At 37.7% G+C, this 19318-nt stretch overlaps 1 protein-coding gene across 28 annotated transcripts in view; it reads left to right on the top strand.

Annotated features, from left to right (window-relative positions):
* Positions 1 to 19318, top strand: part of EPB41L3 (erythrocyte membrane protein band 4.1 like 3) — a 237916-nt gene that overhangs the window by 203651 nt on the left and 14947 nt on the right. For 8 of the 28 annotated variants that reach the window (XM_019755720.3, XM_019755724.3, XM_074340303.2 and 5 more), the window contains 7 exons: positions 121 to 218; positions 901 to 1076; positions 4420 to 4640; positions 7951 to 8514; positions 13855 to 13908; positions 17306 to 17341; positions 18042 to 18233. In XM_019755720.3, the coding sequence (XP_019611279.3) occupies positions 121 to 218; positions 901 to 1076; positions 4420 to 4640; positions 7951 to 8514; positions 13855 to 13908; positions 17306 to 17341; positions 18042 to 18233 (1341 nt within the window). The remainder of the gene's footprint in view (positions 1 to 120; positions 219 to 900; positions 1077 to 4419; positions 4641 to 7950; positions 8515 to 13854; positions 13909 to 17305; positions 17342 to 18041; positions 18234 to 19318) is intronic. The other 20 variants (XM_074340302.2, XM_074340318.2, XM_074340310.2 and 17 more) reach the window with 6 other exon arrangements.

Here is a 19318-nt window from a genome sequence, read left to right on the forward strand (position 1 = left end):
AGCAATTGATTTAGTGAGTAAAGGAAAAATTTGTGGGTGGTATTATGATTTTATAAATTATTTGCTTTTCTGTTATTTATGATTCCAAACTTAGCTCTTCAATGTGTTTTTTAAATTTAGTTTGAACAATTTGAAAGTACCATTGGCTTCAAGCTGCCAAACCATCGAGCTGCAAAGCGCTTATGGAAAGTATGCGTTGAACACCATACATTTTTCAGGTAGGTAGAGATCATTTTGGTTGTATTCCTAAGGAAGAATCAGAAGGATTGGAATCACATGCTGAAAAAGATTGGGGGGAAAAAGAATGTGAAAGTGTATCCTTTCTAGTCCTTTATGTTCATTGCCATGAGATTTCTTGGTAAGAGATCCTAAAAGAACTGACTAAATTTGAGGAATTTTCCTTAATTTGTCTTATACTTAATCTGCCCCCATCACCCCCTTTTTAAAATTATATTTAATGTCTTTTTATTATTTTTATAGTATGGCCTGTCCATTGTTTATTATTTCAGTAATTTCTCAAAACCCTGGACTCCTTTGCTCACATACAGTACTCGGGCCGTCAGATTTGTGTCTACATGATAACAAATTATCACTGTTCTTCACTCCCATGGCCTATTTAATTGCTGTTTGGGTTTATAGAACCAGAGCCTCTATAGCTGCATGGGATGTTAAAGTTCAGTAGTCCATCCCAACCCATTTTACTTAGAGCCTCTCTGTAACCCTCCTTGATATATACTGTGCGAATTGACTTTTTTCTTACAAAATAAGATTCATTTATTGCATATTGGGTATTAATCCTTTAGTACACAAAGCACTTTACCTTTCAGAACGAGTAAAAAGTTAGATTTCTTAATATTTGATTTAATAGCCTATCTGGTGTTTTTTCTTTAATATCTTTAGACTGTTGATGCCAGAAGCACCACCAAAGAAATTTCTTACCTTGGGTTCCAAGTTTCGTTATAGTGGCAGAACACAAGCCCAAACAAGAAGAGCCAGTGCGTTGATAGATCGCCCAGCCCCATACTTTGAACGCTCGTCCAGCAAACGTTACACCATGTCTCGCAGCTTGGATGGAGGTAGGCATCATTTACTGGTCCTTAGTAATCCCCAGTGGCTACCCAGTAGGAGGAAACCATCATGAGATTTTGATAAACATAGATCCTCTTGGATAGTATGCAGTGAAAAACACTTGTTGGTCTGTGGCTGAACGGCAAGTTTTAACCCCGCGCCCTAAAAAAAAAGTGCCTTTGTGAGTCTAATGTCTGTTATTGTAGATTTATATAAAATTACATAAAAGAATGGTACTGAGGGATGAAGAACATATCTTTTTTAAGCTGATACCCTGAATTTGGAGAAAGATGCTCTCATTCTAAATACAGTAGTCACGTTCCCTATAAGTAATTTGGTTCCCTTGCCAGCAGATTAAATGATTGTCAGGATTGTCTTAGACGATTTGTTTCGGAAAGAAAACGGTAAGTTAAATTTATCTCTGTTTCTAAAAAAATTTATGAATAAAATGTGACTCTTATCAGTCAATGAATAATAGCTGATAGAAAGGATGACATTCAAATAACAGAACAAAGGGCTCCAAGTTAAATCCTGCTGGTTAATATTAATTATATGCCAGATGGAATGGGAAAGCATTGCTATATAAATGTTCTGTTAAGTCAAATGTGTAAGTAAAACGGGGAGAGAATCACTTAAATAACATGTTTGAGGAACGACATAATCATGAGTTTTCAGCCGGTTTTACTTTTGTGTGGCAGTTTTATATTGTATCTATAGTTACATGCAGATGTGCTCTCTGTTACAAGACATGAAAGCTGTAGTAATACTCATACTTAACTTAGGAACCGAGCCATGGTCAGACCTGTCTTCTGATTCAGAGCACCCAGAAATCAGTTGTGTTATGGAAGACCTATTCTGTGTACATAAAGAGTTAGGAGTTACCAGCTTGTATATGATTTTAATAATAAGCAAAAGACAAACAAACGAGAAACAGAAACTCATAGACACAGACAATAGTTTAGTGGTTGCCAGAGGGTAAGGGGGGTGGGGGGTGGGGGGTGGGAGATGAGGGTAAGGGGGATCGAATATATGGTGATGGAAGGAGAACTGACTCTGGGTGATGAACACACAATGAGATTTATAGATGATGTAATACAGAATTGTACACCTGAAATCTATGTAATTTTACTAACAATTGTCACCCCAATAAATTTAATTTAAAAAAATAATAATAATAATAAGCAAAAGCATAAACAGAAATAAAGAAAAGTTACAAGTGCCTGAGAACACCTTCCTCCGTACCTTTTTTCCATCACTTGCCAGAGTCTCAGTTCTCCCTTCCCTTCACCATACCCTAGTGTGGTTGGTGGGGCAACGTACTTACTCCCTGAATCCCTTGATGAAAAAGATTGTGTTTTCCTAATGGAAGATGTTATAAACAGTTTATAGAAGAAGCAAACGTTGTGTTAGTAGTGTTCTATTATATATGTTACTAGTGAAGTAGAAAGAACGTTCACCCTGGTATAGATAAATCCAGGCTGGAGTCCAGGCCTTCCAGCTAGATAGCAGTTGGCGAATGGTTTAAACTTTCCTGTCTGGGTTACAGTCATCATCTGTAAAGTGGGAGTAAGGCCACCACTGCCAGGGTTGTTGCAAAGACTGAGTAAGACATATGTCAAAGCACTCTTATAGATGTAATTATAATTATCTCAAAAATTATATTGATAACTATCATTATAGACTTTTGTCAGCTGGCCTAGGTGGTTGTTACCATTCTGTATCTTCTAAGAGTTTTCCGTTTTAGGAATATCTAGCTTAGAGCCAAACTTTTGGAATAAAATGTGTATTAAGACTGTTTCAAGTTGAATTAAGGTATTGAAATATCCATGTTAACATTGAAGCTTTTGTTTCAGCGTTGTCTCACTCTTCTTCGTCCTTCAGAAAATCTCTTTAAACTGTGTTTGTATTCTGTATGTCAGTGTTGGAGGAACTTTTGTAGAATCACACCTTTTCCCCGAATACCACTCACTTTGTTCAGTGATATGTACCCAAGGGAACACATTTGTAGTAAATGTTGTTTTCCTCATGACCTTTTGTGTGATAACAATTGCTGAGAAGACAGAAGACAATGTGAAATAAACGTGCTAATACCATGCTGTCTCTTCCTCCCTGCCCAAAAGTGATGTTAGTATGTGTTGTCTCTCACTTTTTGCAGTCCTGCCAATTCTAGTATGTTTTTTGTGCTTCTGATCTGGGGGCTGTGGCTGCATGTTGGAATATAAACTGCTTTTTGCAAGTTGCATCTAATATAGAACAGCCTAACTGGCCCATTAGGAAACTATATCTTATATAAGCTTTTTCATCAATGTAACAAGATGTAAAATATCTTAGTGAAAGTATTTTAGTGAAATGGTTTGCTATCAAAAGGATTTTAGAATCTTTTCTTACACTTTTTAAACTTCCTAAAATATGAAAGCAGATTATATTTTGCCTGTGATTAGCTACTGTGTATTTGAAAAGCAGCAATTATAAACTTAAATAAATATTGTGATATCTAAAACCCAAAATGATGAGTACCGGATTTTAAAAATTTAACCGAATCAGGCGTCTCTTTCACTAAGACATTTTAACTGGGATGAAAAGTTGTATCTTGTATCTCTTACGTTTGCATGCCTTGCCTTTGCATGAATTTCATTAGCAATATGTGTCTTATTTTCCCAAAATATTAGAGAAAAATGAATGTGTGCATATCATGGTATATATGTATGCGTATCTTTTTAAAGTGCAGCAGCAGTTAAAACATTTCTACACTTAAGTTGAATGGAGTTGCCATCTGAATTTTATAATTTCAACCAAGATGGTTAATTTTCAATGTTCTGTATGTGGCTTTTATATTGCAGGAAACTTTTAAACCATTATTAATAATAATTTAAAAAATAATTTCAGTGCTCCTTGGTGAGTGGCACTTTTAAAGATATGTTTAAAGTCAAGTGTAGTAGATCAGTTGTCTACTGGAAATATTGTCAGTTGTGGAAATTGCCGCTAAGTTTCTGGTGCTGGTGCCCAGCCAATTACTCTGTTAAGGCTCGGGTGCAGCTCAGCCTTCCATCCTTAAACTCATATCCACCCTGACAAACATCCTCACTGTAGAGCCTGAGAATGGATGAAAATTATTCTGGTGGCTTCAACAGAAGAGCATTTAAATCATTTTAAAACATGCTGGTGTAGATGATACAGAAAGTTGAGTTTATAGTAGTGCTTAGATGAAGGTACCTGCAGTGCTGACTTGTCTTTTGAACACGAACCTGGTATTTTGTAGGGGTAATTTTTCCATAATGGGACTATTGGTGTTCATCTGTCTGCTGACTTAACTATTTCAGACTTTATTTTTTCAATTGTATTTGCTTTTAGCATCAGTGAATGAAAACCATGAAATATACATGAAGGATTCTGTGTCTGCTGCAGAGGTTGGCACTGGCCAGTACGCCACAACAAAGGGCATCTCTCAGACCAACTTGATCACTACTGTGACTCCGGAGAAAAAAGCCGAGGAAGAGCGTGACGAGGAAGAAGACAGACGGAAAAAAGCAGAGGAAGCCACTGCTGTTGCAGCGATACGGCACGAGGGAAAGGTACAGCTCCCAGGCTGCTTCCTAGAGCTTGCTCAAACTATTGAGAACTACTAAATAACACTGAGGGTGTAAGCCAGGAATGTGTTAAGATTTAGGCTAATTCATATTGCAGCATTAGTTACATTCATACTGTCAAAATTATTTCCTTTGTCAGCATTTTTCCTCTGAAAGATTCCTTTTTAACTTTTTGAGCATTTTTATTTTAACAACTGATGTGCTACATAAGACTTTCAACAGCTGTCCTATCTGTATTTCTTAAAAATATGTTTAATGGCATATTACACTTTTCTGTTTGGGCTCACATTTCAGGGCTGTCACTAAAGCTGTTTTCTTTGTTTCTGGCCCCATTCTCCTACCCAACTACTGTATATTTTTTCACATATACAGTATGATTACATTGCCATTCTTCTGACTGCAAGTAACTGAGTGACCATAGCCTGTGTGTTCATACACCGTTTCCTCTCTCAGTTTTAGGATTATAATCTAATCATCAAAGTAGTGAGTGGGCGTGTTTTGGAAAGCAGTATTAAGGCAGAAGGTGGCAAGGGAAGATGGAAAGTGAATTTGGCAGCAGTTTCTCCAATGGGTTTTTTTTTTTCATTAAATTTTGTAACTTCATTTCACCTAAAATTCAATTCATTTTTAAACTGTATGTTTATTTCTGGTGATCCAACACTATAAAGCAACTTTTTAGAAAATAAAAGTCAAAAAGCACATAGACAACCTGCTTCTGGTTAGGGATTTTGTATGTAACAGAGCAGCTCCCTAAAAGTCAGAGAAGAAAACACATTGGGAGCTTTACACATAATAATACGGAAAAACAGAGTGGCTCCTGCAATGTACATGATACAGAGTGAAAGGAAATAGCAGAATAAAAATGCTATATCACTTACAGGCTATGCTAAAACTTGCTTAAATTTGATTCCAAAATGTTCTTTTGCACTTCGGCTATTCAAATATAGATTTATATGGCAGAGACTCACCACCTGGGACACTATAGAAAAATGCTCTTTTTGACAAGAATTTAATAGTGACAGCTAAATGGGTAGATCAACAAACATATCATTATTGTAGTTATGTTAGAATATTCCAAATGACCCAGTCCATGACTTTTTTTAGGGTAAAATTATTTGTCAGACAGAAAAATAAAAGCATGATAGGAAATGACAGCAAGAATATTTGGATCACTTGTGCTGTTAAAATGTGCTTTACTGTGAATTATGTTCTTATACTCTGCCTTTCAATTAAGTGAAGATAGGTTTTAAATAGGACATGAAAAGAAGGTAACATACCTGAACAACAAATGTGTTCCGTGATTTCTTGAAAATCATATGAGTCTCATGGGTGTGTGAATATGATTAAGTGACACATAAAAGCATATGACTTTTAGTTTCCTCCAAAACTAGATCCAGGCACTCTCACTTTATTTTATTTTAAAAGATAAGCAATTTGTTTATAGAACATGTAGCACTAAGCGATCGTTGCTTTGTACCATTTACACCATGGGAAAAGAAAAAGACAAAGAAAATTAAGACTCGCATAGTCTGAGTCTCTGAGAAGCCAGCACTTTGATCCAAAAGTGCTTCCAAAAGTCTATGGCCAAGACAAAGTGCTGAAGGAGGTAGATGACTGTCTTCATCCTCCACAGGGCAAAGCTGTCTTTTAAAAAACCACATTAATATACAGCATGGAAGATTAAACCTTAATTTTATTCTTCATCTTCAAAAAAGAACATGGAAGGCATTCATTTTTTAAACAAAATGAAAATGTATTACTAAAAATAGTTATTAAACAGCTGGTTCCCTATTCCTTTGAGAGGAGGCGTATTTCCCGGCTATGATCACTTCAGGTGCCTGGCCCTCTGCCACTGCAGGAACAATTGTCTGCATGCAGAAGTCGAATTGTAGCTTCTACATTATTCTCAGTTGAATGAGATTTGTGCAGGGTCTGGTTTAAAACACAATGTTTAATGTCACATGTGAGTATTAGGAAAAGACATACTTGTATAATACTAAAAAGGGACACTTCTAAGTTCTCCTATATTCATAATATAATTTTGTGTGTTTTCTTACCCTTTGTCTCTATAGTTACCAAGTCAGGATTGGATAACCGCCACAAAGCAGGCTGGATAATTTCCATGCTATCAGGTCACTAAGTGAACTTAAGTGTGTACACACACACACACACACACACACACACACACACACGCATGCACACATGCACACACAGTGTCCAGAGAGCAGTGGAAGTCTAATTATCTTCAAGTTAATTGAGACCTCGTCTTGACCTCCCTGGGCTATAGCAGCTTCAGTGCTGTGCACAGGTCCTGTTTGAGGCTTGCTCTTTTTTCTTCTTCCCCTCCTTGCTCACCAGCCCTCTGTCCCCTACAGAGGAAACTGGCTGTGCTCACTGAGACTGCCAGGGCCAGAGAGAATGTGAGGAGCCTCACTTGCCCTGCAGAAGCCTGAGCTCACTGGGAAGCACGTTTGTGGGGATACCTGCCTTTATCCTTCTCTTAATGACTCAAACCAGGGCAGTTAAAAATATAATTTATCTACTAAAAAAAGAAAAAAAGCAAGGCTGGGAAATTGTATCTTTCTCTTATTTATGGACGGTGAATAATACAAAGTAAGTATATATAAGCCATATTATAAGAAAACACATTATTTTTGCTTGTTAGCTTGTTGAAACCACTTGCTAGAGTTTAAGTTCCATTTATATCATGGATAAATAAGCCACAATAGGAATTATCAAAGGAACCTCAATTTTTTTGTGGAGAGTCAGACTTTCTAAAATGCTAATTGTTGGATTCCCCAATTGGAGCTGCTTACCAGATAGGAGTGGGGCCAGAAACTTCTTAATTTGGAAACCCATTTTTTTTTCAATCCAACCAAACTGTAGTAACATCTGTTAGCTGGAGATCAGAAGAAGTTATTGAAAGTCTTAATTTTAAGTTATCAGTTATGTTTGCTCTCAGAACCCTAAAACTTTCTAGAGCTGTTTATCTATACAACATTTTTTTGATTATGTGAAACATGTAGACTTTGCAATTGCCCACAAATATCTTCTGTTCTGACTTTTTAAAGAGCCCACTCTAGATTCAACTATAATGAGAAAATGGTAGCCATTCGTGGCAGTGTTGGCATGCAGCTTGAGTACTTTAAAGTTCATGAACAACCCTAGTGCTAAAATTCTTGTTTTACAATTTTATATTGATACCTATAAGAAAATTAACTAATTGCAGTTTTCTTTTTGTCCTTTTGCACCTCTGTTTGCTGCTTTCTGTCTCTCTCTGTCTCTTTCACATCAGTCACCTGGGCTTGGCACTGATTCATGCCCCCTGCCCCCTGCATCAGACCATTGTCCCCTGGCATCTCCCACAGAACTCCGTAGGAGGTGTAAGGAGAATGACCACCAACCTCCAGGCTTCGAGCCACCTAAAGACACTGTGCACATGCATGGAGAGCCCTCTGTGGACTCTGAGGGCAAAGGGAAGCCGTACCTAGGGGACCAAGATGTCGCTTTTAGCTACAAACAGCAAACTGGCAAAGGGACCACCCTGTTCTCCTTCTCCTTGCAGCTCCCTGAGTCATTCCCTTCTCTTCTAGATGACGATGGGTACCTCTCTTTTCCCAACCTGTCTGAAACCAACTTCCTCCCGCAGAGCTTGCAGCATTATCTCCCTATTCGCTCACCCTCCCTCGTGCCCTGTTTCCTCTTCATCTTTTTCTTTCTGCTCTCCGCCTCCTTCTCAGTGCCATATGCCCTCACTCTCTCCTTCCCTCTGGCTATGTGCCTCTGCTACCTGGAGCCCAAGGCGGCCTCCTTGAGTGCCTCACTAGACAATGACCCGAGTGACAGTTCAGAGGAAGAGGTGTGTACCTCGGCATAGAACACACTTCCCTGTCGTGGTCGGGGCTTTGGTCCGCAACAGTGTTAGACGCCTGCTGCGATAGTGGTCCTACTTTCAGAGCCTCATTTATTGTCTGTGCCAATCTGTGAAGAGGGTTTTGTGTGTTGGGGAGTACAACCCGGCCCCAGGGTTAGGCACAACACCATGTGGATGTAGCAGTGTGAGCCCAGCCCTGAATCATTCTGCTACTCACTCAGTTACATGGGTGGTGAAGGATACAGCCAGAAGTCCATTCTAAATAACCCATTAGCTATGTGAAAAATCAGGGTTAAGTTAAAGGTTCTGCCAGTTACCATTTAATGAAGTTACACATAAGACAGATACATAGCTTTCAACTAGATTTATGGAGTGTTACCAGAAAGTACAGCAGGTCCTCATATAACGTTATTTTGTTCAACATCTTTTCATTATAACATCAATGAGGTGCTGTAGGAACTTAACTCTTGTTTACATCAATTAGTCTATACTAAAACTGGTTTTGTTACACGTCCTTTCACTTAAAGTTGCAGAACCTATCCACAACGTTAAGTGAGGACTTAATGTATCCTGATAGCATGATACATAGTGGTACTGTGCTCTAGATAAAGCTACTTTATCTGAGGCAAGATGGGAGAGAACACTGCCATAGGGGATGTGTCGTCACCATATGGGTAGCTTTACAAAATTGTAAATGCCTCTCCTCCTTGGAGATTCTGAAATGTCCCCACTACAGTCTGCTGTTGTCATTGCCAGATTGTCATTGTTACTCATAGAGGTGAGCCAGATCCCATGGGTGTGTCGGGTCAGAAAGAAGGTGGAAGCAGTTTAAAATAACCATGCGACATCAGTCATTGGTAGGACCAGAAAGAACTGCCATTGAAAACAACAGTTTTCAAACAGTCAGGAAAAGACTCACTTTATGAGACTGCACATTGTAAAAATGGGCTGAAATTTCATCAGTACTAGCAATGCCAATGCATACATTGGATGAATTCTTTCAAACCCAGCATGAGCCAAAAAACCCACACACATTTAGACAGTCTGGAAAGGCCAGGGAAGTTGGATGGGCCTCTGTGACTCTCAGCCAGACAAGTGTTTAGTAGGGAAAGGACTTGAGCCTTCAGCATCCTTCCGTGAAGGCATGCCACCTGTCTGTCTCCTGTCCCTCATCTGAGTCATTGAGTGAGTTGACGTTCTAGCCAGCAGTTTTTCCTCTTAATTGCTCTCCTTTCCCACCACTCCAAAGCTGTATGAACAGCCCAGCAGTTTCCCTTTACAGGCTTCCAACAGAGCCAGGGAAAAAGAACAGGAGCTGCCAACAGAGGCGCCTTGCTGTCCCCTGCCCTCCTGCCCGCACCTCTCCTGTGTCCCTACAGCTCTTCTCTTCCCACAAAAGAGGGTTTTGTGGCAGGAGACAAGCCCAGTACTCCTAGCATTAAAAGTTTTTTTTACAAAGTCAAAGCAACACTATTAAAAGGAGAGGAAGTCATTTCAGTTCTGTGTTCAGCTAGAAAGCACGTAAGCTACACCTGTGAGTATATAGTATTGCAAGGGTGTGTAAGTATCTATATTTAGTGGTATTAGGACCATTTCTTTGCAGCAGAAGGGAAAAAATGGGAATGGTTTCACAGATGTTTGAAATAAAAATTTAAGCTTTTCAATTCATATTGCCTAAGAGCCCTTTTCCAAGACCTTGGGTCATGTATGGCTTAGCTCCAAATATACAAAAAAATACATTTTAAGGAAGGAAAAAACTATTAAAATTGTAATACTCAATATATACCGATAACAAAAGATAAATACAAGTCACATTTGACCTGTGCAATTACAAGAGTTGCTCAAAGTGGTTACCATCAGCGTCCAGACACTTCTGATTATGGCGAACTACTGTTTGAACAATGTTAACCAAAGTGCCCACTTGTACACATTTTTTGGCACCCTTGGGGGTGTGTGTGTGTGTGTGTGTGTGTGTGTGTGTGTGTGTGTGTGTGAAAAATATTTTAAGAGAAAACTAGTTTAAATCTTAGGCTTTAATAGCACTATTTCTCACAGTGGCAATATTATCAAATAATGTAGGATTAGAACATATAACAGTTAAGAACACAATTTTATCTACAAAGACAATTTATGATAATGGTTGTTTCCAACCTGGACATATATTTTTCCTTTAGCAATGGAGTTAATCATCAAGCTATCATAAAGCAAAAAGATTGCCATTTTGTGCTTTTCTGAATTCTAAATAACTAAACTTATGTGTAGCAAACCACACAGATCTTGTGCCTAATCCAGGGTATACATCTTGTTGTAATCAGTGCATGAGAATTAATGTTAAACTTGGGCATGTCTGCATTACATCGGCAAAACAAATCACAGCAGTACTCGTTGCAAGCTAGTGATCGCAGGACTGGAGCTTCCCAGTATGTGACTCTCCTTGTTATTGCAAACCTTTCAGACCATGAACCAGCTCTGGCTGCCGCAGTCTTCTCAGCCCTCCTCTATAGCCGTAGTTAGCCATGGCAGCTCTCCTGACACAAGGCTTCATATTTGGCCATCTGTTCAATGTCATCTCTTAACGCCAAGTGTTAAGAGCTATGCACTCTAGTTCAAGCTGAGCTAGAGAACTCATATGTAGGTCATTCAGTTAAAAAAAAATGTCATTTGTTTACATGGCCTGTTTCATTCTCTAAGCTTCAAGCACGTTTGGCAGCTAAACTGGATGACTTTGTAACATACAGTCCAGTTCTGTGACTTTCATTTTGTAAAATCACTAATGACTGTAATTCTTTTTAAATATTTTTTCGTCACTGCTTACATTTTTCACATGTTGTGGTGGCTTAATTAGTTCCAACCTTTCTCAAGAGTGAACCCCAGTGTAGAAAGGCTTAATCATTTCAAACTATAAAGCTGTTGGCCAATGTTGTTTTTTCTTTCGTATTTTCAGAATGGTCAAATAAGAAGGGGCAGAATATAAAATTATCTATGAGATCAATTTAGCTCACCATACCATAGAATGTAATTACATATGAATTTCTGAGGAACTTTTTTATAATGCAAAAAAAAAAAAAAAAATGGATTCAAATCTGGAGGAAAATATTGATCACTTGATTTTAACATTTTAAATTGTTTTAATAGTATTATATGTTAGTTCATAACATGCTATACATTGTTCAGTTTTGTTTAACCATAGTATATTATGTAAATAACAATTGTTATAAAAGCTGCTTTATTCAACCTTTATTACCTCGTTTATTAACTATTTATTGACCAGGCACCATGTTTTTGAGTGTCTGACTGACTAGGTGCTAAGTAGGAATTTAGGATGTTTAGATATGGCCTATCCTATTATTTATCGGTGTGTAGTTAGGGAAAATCATAGTAATAATTATGTAATATGTTAATATCAATATATTATGATTATTATGGGTATTTTTAGCTCTGTATATGTCAGACATTGTAAAATCATATGGTATCTATTACCTGATACAGTTAGGGCTATTTTCCCCATTTTACTAGGAGGAAGTTGGGATTAAAATACGAAACTTGCCTGGTGTGTCACAGACTTGAATAGCAAAGATTTGAGCTCATGTCAGTTTGATGTCAGACACCTCACTCTGCACCATAACTGTAATCTAAAACTAAGATGCTTGGAAAGTTACTGATGTAAATTTTAAAGCCGTTGGGAAATAATTTATATAGGAGGAGAAACACTTTCAAGAACTTTTGAAATTTTTGACACACTAGTTAGCAGCACACTGAACACAAGTCATTCTTACTTTTTCTTGAACACTTAAGATTTTTATTTATTCTGTACAATTGAGCAATAACCTGTCTCTCTTCCTAATTCAGATTGGCCTTTCCCTAGACTGTCAGTTGGTAAAGCCATGCCAGTGCCATAGCAGTGATCACTCAAGAAAATTAGTCGCCACCCCCCGAGTTGTGGCCAAAGTGGTCAGGTTATGGAAATGTATCAAGATGCTTTCTTTACCATCTTACTGAAAATTATTTTCCACACAGACATGGTAGCAAGTTGCCAGAATTGTGACCTCAGGTATACCATTGCCTGAATTCTGACTCCTTTTCTTTTAGGAATATATTAAATAAAATTTGGGGATAATGCCAAGAAATCAACCTAGCCAGAGTTACATGAACATAAATAACACACGCCCTCTCTTCCCTTCTTGACATTCCATGTTTTGGGGAGTGAGAGATTATTTTAAGAGTCAGATTCACAACCTTAGAGCCCCAGTTTTGATTTGTTGTTTTCAAAATATTAATCATGCATCTTTGCTGAAGAGAATTTTAATAATGCTTATTTGATGTTTGTGGAAGGAAAGTCAGTTAATAATAGGGTATCTAGATGTCCCAATTTCAATGGCTATGGTTCGCTACTCTCCTCCAGAGAAAATAGTTTTTGTTTTAAATCATAAACCTCTGAATCAGATTAAAACCCAGTCCTGAAATTATTATCCTGTAATTCTCCCCTGAAAACTTAGGCTCTGTCAAATGCTGTGCTTTGTTTTATTTGTTTCCGAGTAGATGTCTCTTTCTCTCTCTCTTTTATTTTTTATAATTATTATTATTTGATTCATTTGAATGGTTTTTTTGGAACAAAATGTTTAATTACATACTTTGATATACCTCTTTATATTGGAGGGTGGGGCAAAATTAGCACATCGTGTAGTCTTAAACAATATCTAGTTAGCAATGCTACTTGAAAATTTAGTTACATTTTTCACATATAAAACATGCCTGTGAGTCACTGGCATGTGCTTTTTAAAAATAATAGGTAATGCAGACAGCCTGATGGTCGTAAATGGATGTAAATTATCAAAATGGTATAAATGAGGGGCTGAAAGTCCAGTGACTGTTATAGTAGCTTTTTATTTAAATTTACATTTTAATTTACCTTTCAAATATGTGAAATAGTGCTAGAATAAAAAAAGTATATAAACATCAATTTTATTTGCATTAGACATTTTTAGGAGATCTTTCTGGGGTTTTAGTTAAAAGGGGGAGAAAAAAATGACAAATTCGTTTTCCCGAGACATGAAACCAGACGGGTCAGCTTGGCTAATGCAGTTCCTGTGGTTCCCACAGGCTCTGTGTCTCTGGTCTTCCTCTGAGTGGCTCTGCTGATGAAACCTAGCTCTGGCCTTTCTTTTGCTTTTGCTTGAACCTGCATTTTTGTGGGAAGGTAGTATGATTCAGATCACAGACAAAGAGAATGAACTGTTTGGCCTGTGCCATACCCTATTTAACCAGACGGGTTTGCTTTCTATTCCTGCCTTCCTCCTGGACCCCGATCACTTATGTGGTCAATAGACGGACAGCGAGCGCACAGACACCGCAGCTGATGGAGAAACCACCGCCACTGAGGTTGGTATAATAACTGAGGGTGGGTGGTGGTTCTAACGAAAACGCTGTGTGCTGATAGTGGGGTGGTGTGTGGGTGCGGGGGCTCTGCATTTAGGAACTTTACATATTCCCTTTTAGAGTGGAACTTTGCATATTAGCTTTTAAAGTTAGTTAAATTCTAACTTTAACAGTAGGAGTTAAATATATTCATTCTATTGCCTAGTCTAGTCACCAGAATCCTCTGGAGGGTCCCATCCTCATGTTTCTCATTCAGAAGAAAGTCTGGGGTGGGAATGGAGAGTATGCATTCCTGACGAGTTCGCAGGTGATGCTGTCAGTTTTAGGATCACATTTGACTAAATTGATAATACTTTTTTAAAAATGCATTCCTGTCTCCCAAATGAGAGGCTGTTCATGTATGATGGACATCCACTATGAGTGGGGAGGAGCATCACAATTAATAAACTTATTGACTGGATACAGATATATACGAGGTGTGATCAAAAACTACAGTGAGTGCTTATAAAAATTTATTATAGTAGAAGACACATTGCCAATCTCCTTCAGAGTACTCCCCTTCACTTCGAACACACTTATCTCATCATTCTTGCCACTTTCTGAAGCAGTTCGGGAAGTCCTCTTTTGTGAGTGTCTTTAGTTGTGCTGTCATGGCTGCCTCGATGTCCTGAATCGATTCAAAATGTTTACATTTCATGGTCATTTTCACTTAGGGGAAGAGCCAGAAGTCTCATGGTGGCAGCCAGATCCAGTGAATAAAGTGGATGAGGACACGCCATAATGTTTTTATTTGACAGAAATACCTGTACCAGAATCGATGTGTGACACGGAGCCTTTCTGTTGTGATCATAAAATACGGTGAATGCTGTTACCGAATGCCATTCAATGGAAAGGCAGGGATCTTTAATACAGGAGTGGCACGTCGAATCTTAGTAACAGTGTGTGACAAGTTTCAACTTGTTTGGTAAAGTCAGTTGAGTGTGAGCTATGGTTGAGAGAAGGTGTGTTTTAAAGTGTGCTGTAAATCATCCTCCATCATGACAATGATCTGTGTCACACATCACGTCTGGTGTACGGCAATTTCTGTCAAATAAAAACATTATGGTGTGTCCTCATCCACCTTATTCACCGGATCTGGCACCGTGCAACCTCTAGCTCGTCCCCAAAGTCGAAATGATTCAGGACATTGAGGCAGCTATGACAGTGCAACTAAAGATACTCACAAAAGAGGACTTCCAGAATTGCCATAAAAGTGGCAAGAATGATGGGATAAGTGTGTTCCAAGTGAGGGGGGAGTATTTTGAAGAGGTTAATGGCAATGTGTCTTTTATTGTAATAATTTTTTTTAATTTAAACATTCACCATGTTGTTTGATCACACCTCGTATTTATATCCCAAATGGTCAAATAATAGTTTATTAAAATAATAAACTCTCTTAACTCATTTTTGTAGACATAGGTCACTCAAAATAAATGAATTCTCTAAGGAAGAAAAAATCAACAAATAACAGTACTTTATTGGAAAAATTATGATCAAGTGGAACAGTGATAGGAGAGATACTATGCTATTATGTATCCTTTATTAAATCTTTAGGATACATTAAATATGTTATGTATGTGTATGTGTGTGTGGCTTATGTTGTTTTTCAAATCTTCTCTACTGGTAACTAATTAAAATTTCTGTAAAAACATTATTTATCTGTAGTAATGGAAGTCAAGATGTTTATTTCCTAAAGTGCTAGCAGAATTTATTTTTCTACGTTGTGATAATTTTGACTTTAGGTTGTTTGTTACATCATTCAGTATTAACAATATTTTGTAGTTGGGTATTTAGGAAGAACTTTGTTTTACATCATTTTATTGAAAATACCTTCAGAAAACATTTAAAAATGGATTTTAATTAAATTTCTTCCTTTGGAAATGCCAAGGTTCATTTGAAAGTTTGGAAATCATAATTTTTAAAGTTAAAAATAATACTATAAGACTATTTTTCAGATTCATGTTTAATCTTTTAATTTTAAATTAAAAGTTAATAATTTTCTATGCCAAAATTGAACAAATTAGATCTTGATTTTATAAGAATTATTAGTTACATGTTAATACATTCAATAAATTTCACTATAATCCTAAGTGCTATAAATGAAAAATATTTTAATAATACTTCAAATTTAGGTAGCAGTTTAAAATGTTGTATAACATCTGAAACATGCAAACAAACACATGTAACATAGGTAGATTGTGAGGCTTAAAAATAAAATGAAGAGCTGTGAACCCACTTTACATTTAAAAATTAGCATGTTGCCAGCACTGTGTTAGAGTTATCTGTGCACACTAATATTTTATAAACAAGTTTCCCCTTCTTTTCTTTCAAGAGACAGCATAGCAGTATTGCAGGGTGGGGCATTCTGGGTAGGCAGTCTTGTTCCCTTTGACAGATAAGGAAACTGAGACTCAGATAGACTGATTTGCTTACTGCCACTTGCTCAGGCATCAGTTTTACTCTGAGCCTCCTCTGTAGCACAGGGTCATGAAGCCCAGGCCCTGGGTCAGAGTGCCATGGGGAGAAACGCGGCTTTACTGCTGTGTGCACATGTGTCTTGGCCTGCTTACCTCGTTTTGCTATACCAATACCAGTCCCAGGATTAAACAGGTCCTTAAAATTAGAAAAGTAAGGATAACAAAATGGCTTTTAGGTGAATTTATTATATTTTCTAAAACCTTAAAAAATTGTCCTGTCTACATTTTAAAGAAATGAGGGTAATGTTAATGGTAGTTGATTTTTTTTTTTTTAATATCCTTACTTATCCCATATCTGTCTTCTCCCCTCCCAAATTGGCTTTTAAATGTATGGGGTTCAAGAAATTGAAGGTTCCAAGAAATTTTTAAATGTGGGGACCTCTGTGTTAAATTCTTTGAGCCTCGGTTCTGTGGCCTACAAATTGCGGATAATAATAGCTAACCTCATAGGATTATTGTGAAGATTCAGACACTACAAGAGAGCTCTCATTATTGGGTAATCATAGCCATTCTTATGAATTTTAATTTTAATGGAGCTACCCACACTTCCTGAACCATTTCTAATGCTTGTTAAGGACAGCCTGCCAAGCCCTTGCTGTCATCTCCCAAGCACATGTGTGCACTTATCATAACCTAGAAGTCTCCAGGATAAAGTGGGAAAGACCCACTAAGCAAGGAATTTTTTATTACTGTCTTCTTATTGAGCTTCATAATTTGTGTGTGAGAATGTTGTGGTTTGTGTATGTAAGAAAAAATGGCATTCATATGCAACAGCAGAGTAGTCCTCCCTGTTAGCAAGTTTTTACAGGCCATAGTTCTTTAGTCTTAGAGTCAGTCACTTGCATGGTAAGACTTTATTTCCCACTCTTTCTTGATGCTGGCAGTCGGACCAGGAAGAAGATGCAGAGCTCAAGGCACAGGTAGAAAACTAAAAATAAACCATTAGCAAAAACCAATGTGTGATAAGTCATTGTTCGTCTATGGTGTTCAAATCTCCCAGCATGCTCCGTAGCCAGTTACCGTGTTGGTGCAGTATGGAGGATGGTATTTGTTCCCATGACTACCATGTCCCTTACCTTTCCCTTTCTTCTCCACTTTTTTCAGAATAGTCTGATTAAGCGAATAAAGGGTGAAAATGTGTATGTCAAACATAGTAATCTTATGTTAGAGGTTGGTATTGGTATATACCACTGCATGTTTGTGTGTGTTGATTTCTTTTCGTGGTATACCTGTGGCCTCATACCATGATGCATGAACTGTGTGCTCTCACCTGTGGATAAGTGGGGATGACTTCTCACCTTACTCTGATTTCCTTCCTCTCTCTTTTCCTGTGTGTATATTTATTTTAATTCTCTCTGGTTACATGTGAATTACACACTTTACAGTTTACCTTTTAAAACTCTTGATTTTTATGCTTGCGTGAACTAGGGGTTTTCTTCCCCTCTTTTCCTTGGAAATACCACATTTTCACCAGAGTGTTTGTAGTAGTGTCATGAGCTGTGATCAAAACTTTTGTTTTGACTACTAGTAAGGTTGACATTACTTTAAACAAAAAGAGAGAGAGAGCAAAAAGGAAAGTATAAAACATTGACTGTTGGATTCTTTATGTTCTGACTATAGGAATTAGATAAAAATCAAGATGACCTCATGAAACATCAAACCAATATTAGTGAGCTGAAAAGAACCTTTTTAGAAACCTCCACAGACACTGCCATCATGAATGAATGGGAAAAGAGGCTTTCTACCTCCCCAGTACGACTAGCCAGCAGGCAGGAGGATGCGCCCATGATCGAGCCACTTGTACCTGAAGAGGTCGGTATTTAGGCTATGGGTTGCAGTTGTCTTCTGTTTACTAGTCTCACTTCTCTGCAGGGTGTGCAGCTGGGGAAAGAATTTGGCAAGCTTCTGAGTGGAGAATCTCACCACTGTCTGTGTAACCTGAGCTGAGATACTCAGTGCTCCAAAGGAAACCTGCAAAGTGAGATGATGAGGTGGTTAAGGAGTGAGTCAGGCACGTCAGGTGGTGCTTAGCGTGAACAAGGTGCCGCAGGAAACTAGCGCGCACATCAGCTTATTCTAACCATGAACCTAGATTTCGCAGCTGGGAGAAATTGAGTTACTATCTTAGAGAACTGACACTTTTTCCTGAATATGCTTCTTCTGCTGTATTAAGAAGTGCCTTGAAAACTCATGAATGTTTCTCATCAGTTGCAAGGTGAGGTCTACGGAGGTTGTCTAAATGTTTGACTAAATGATATGAAGTTGATAGCATTTCAGGACATATTTTATTCTGGGAATACTGCACCAGGCTTTTACTGGTGTGATTAGTATTTTATTTGATTTTTATTTATAACTGATTATATATATTATACATATGGTTACTTTAACTGATTTATAACCAGTTTTTACTTGATTTTTAATGGAGGAAGTAAGGCCAGAATGTCTTTTTAGGTGAGCGTATTCCATATAGGAAAGTTCTCTTTAAATTACAGCCGGAGTGTGAGGATTCAGCTGGTGTTAGTCACTTAGGGGCTCCCATTGTGTGGGACCCACAAATGGCAGTGGTGCTAATCTCACTGTCAACTGTTAGACATCTTGCTTTTATCTGGCTTTTCAAAAAAGTTGTTTTTTAAAACTGCGTCTTTCTAGCATCGTATTGATTAATTTCTTATCAAAACTCCTTTGTTGTGAGATATTTGTCTAGGAAGCTGAAACAGAAGAAAATTAAAACTTAAGTCTTTATGGAGTAGGGGAAACCTTTAAACAGCAGTCTACATGCAAAACTTACATCCTTGCTGTGAAAAAAAAGAATGTAATTATTCTCATTTTGGTCATTTTCTAAACTTCCTTTGGAAGCTATTTATCAAAAGTGACCATAATCACTATGTTCATGACAA

Source organism: Rhinolophus sinicus, chromosome 4, assembly GCF_057876585.1.
Source record: "Rhinolophus sinicus isolate RSI-liver-muscle chromosome 4, RSI-T2T, whole genome shotgun sequence".
NCBI classification, from domain to species: Eukaryota; Metazoa; Chordata; class Mammalia; order Chiroptera; family Rhinolophidae; genus Rhinolophus; species Rhinolophus sinicus.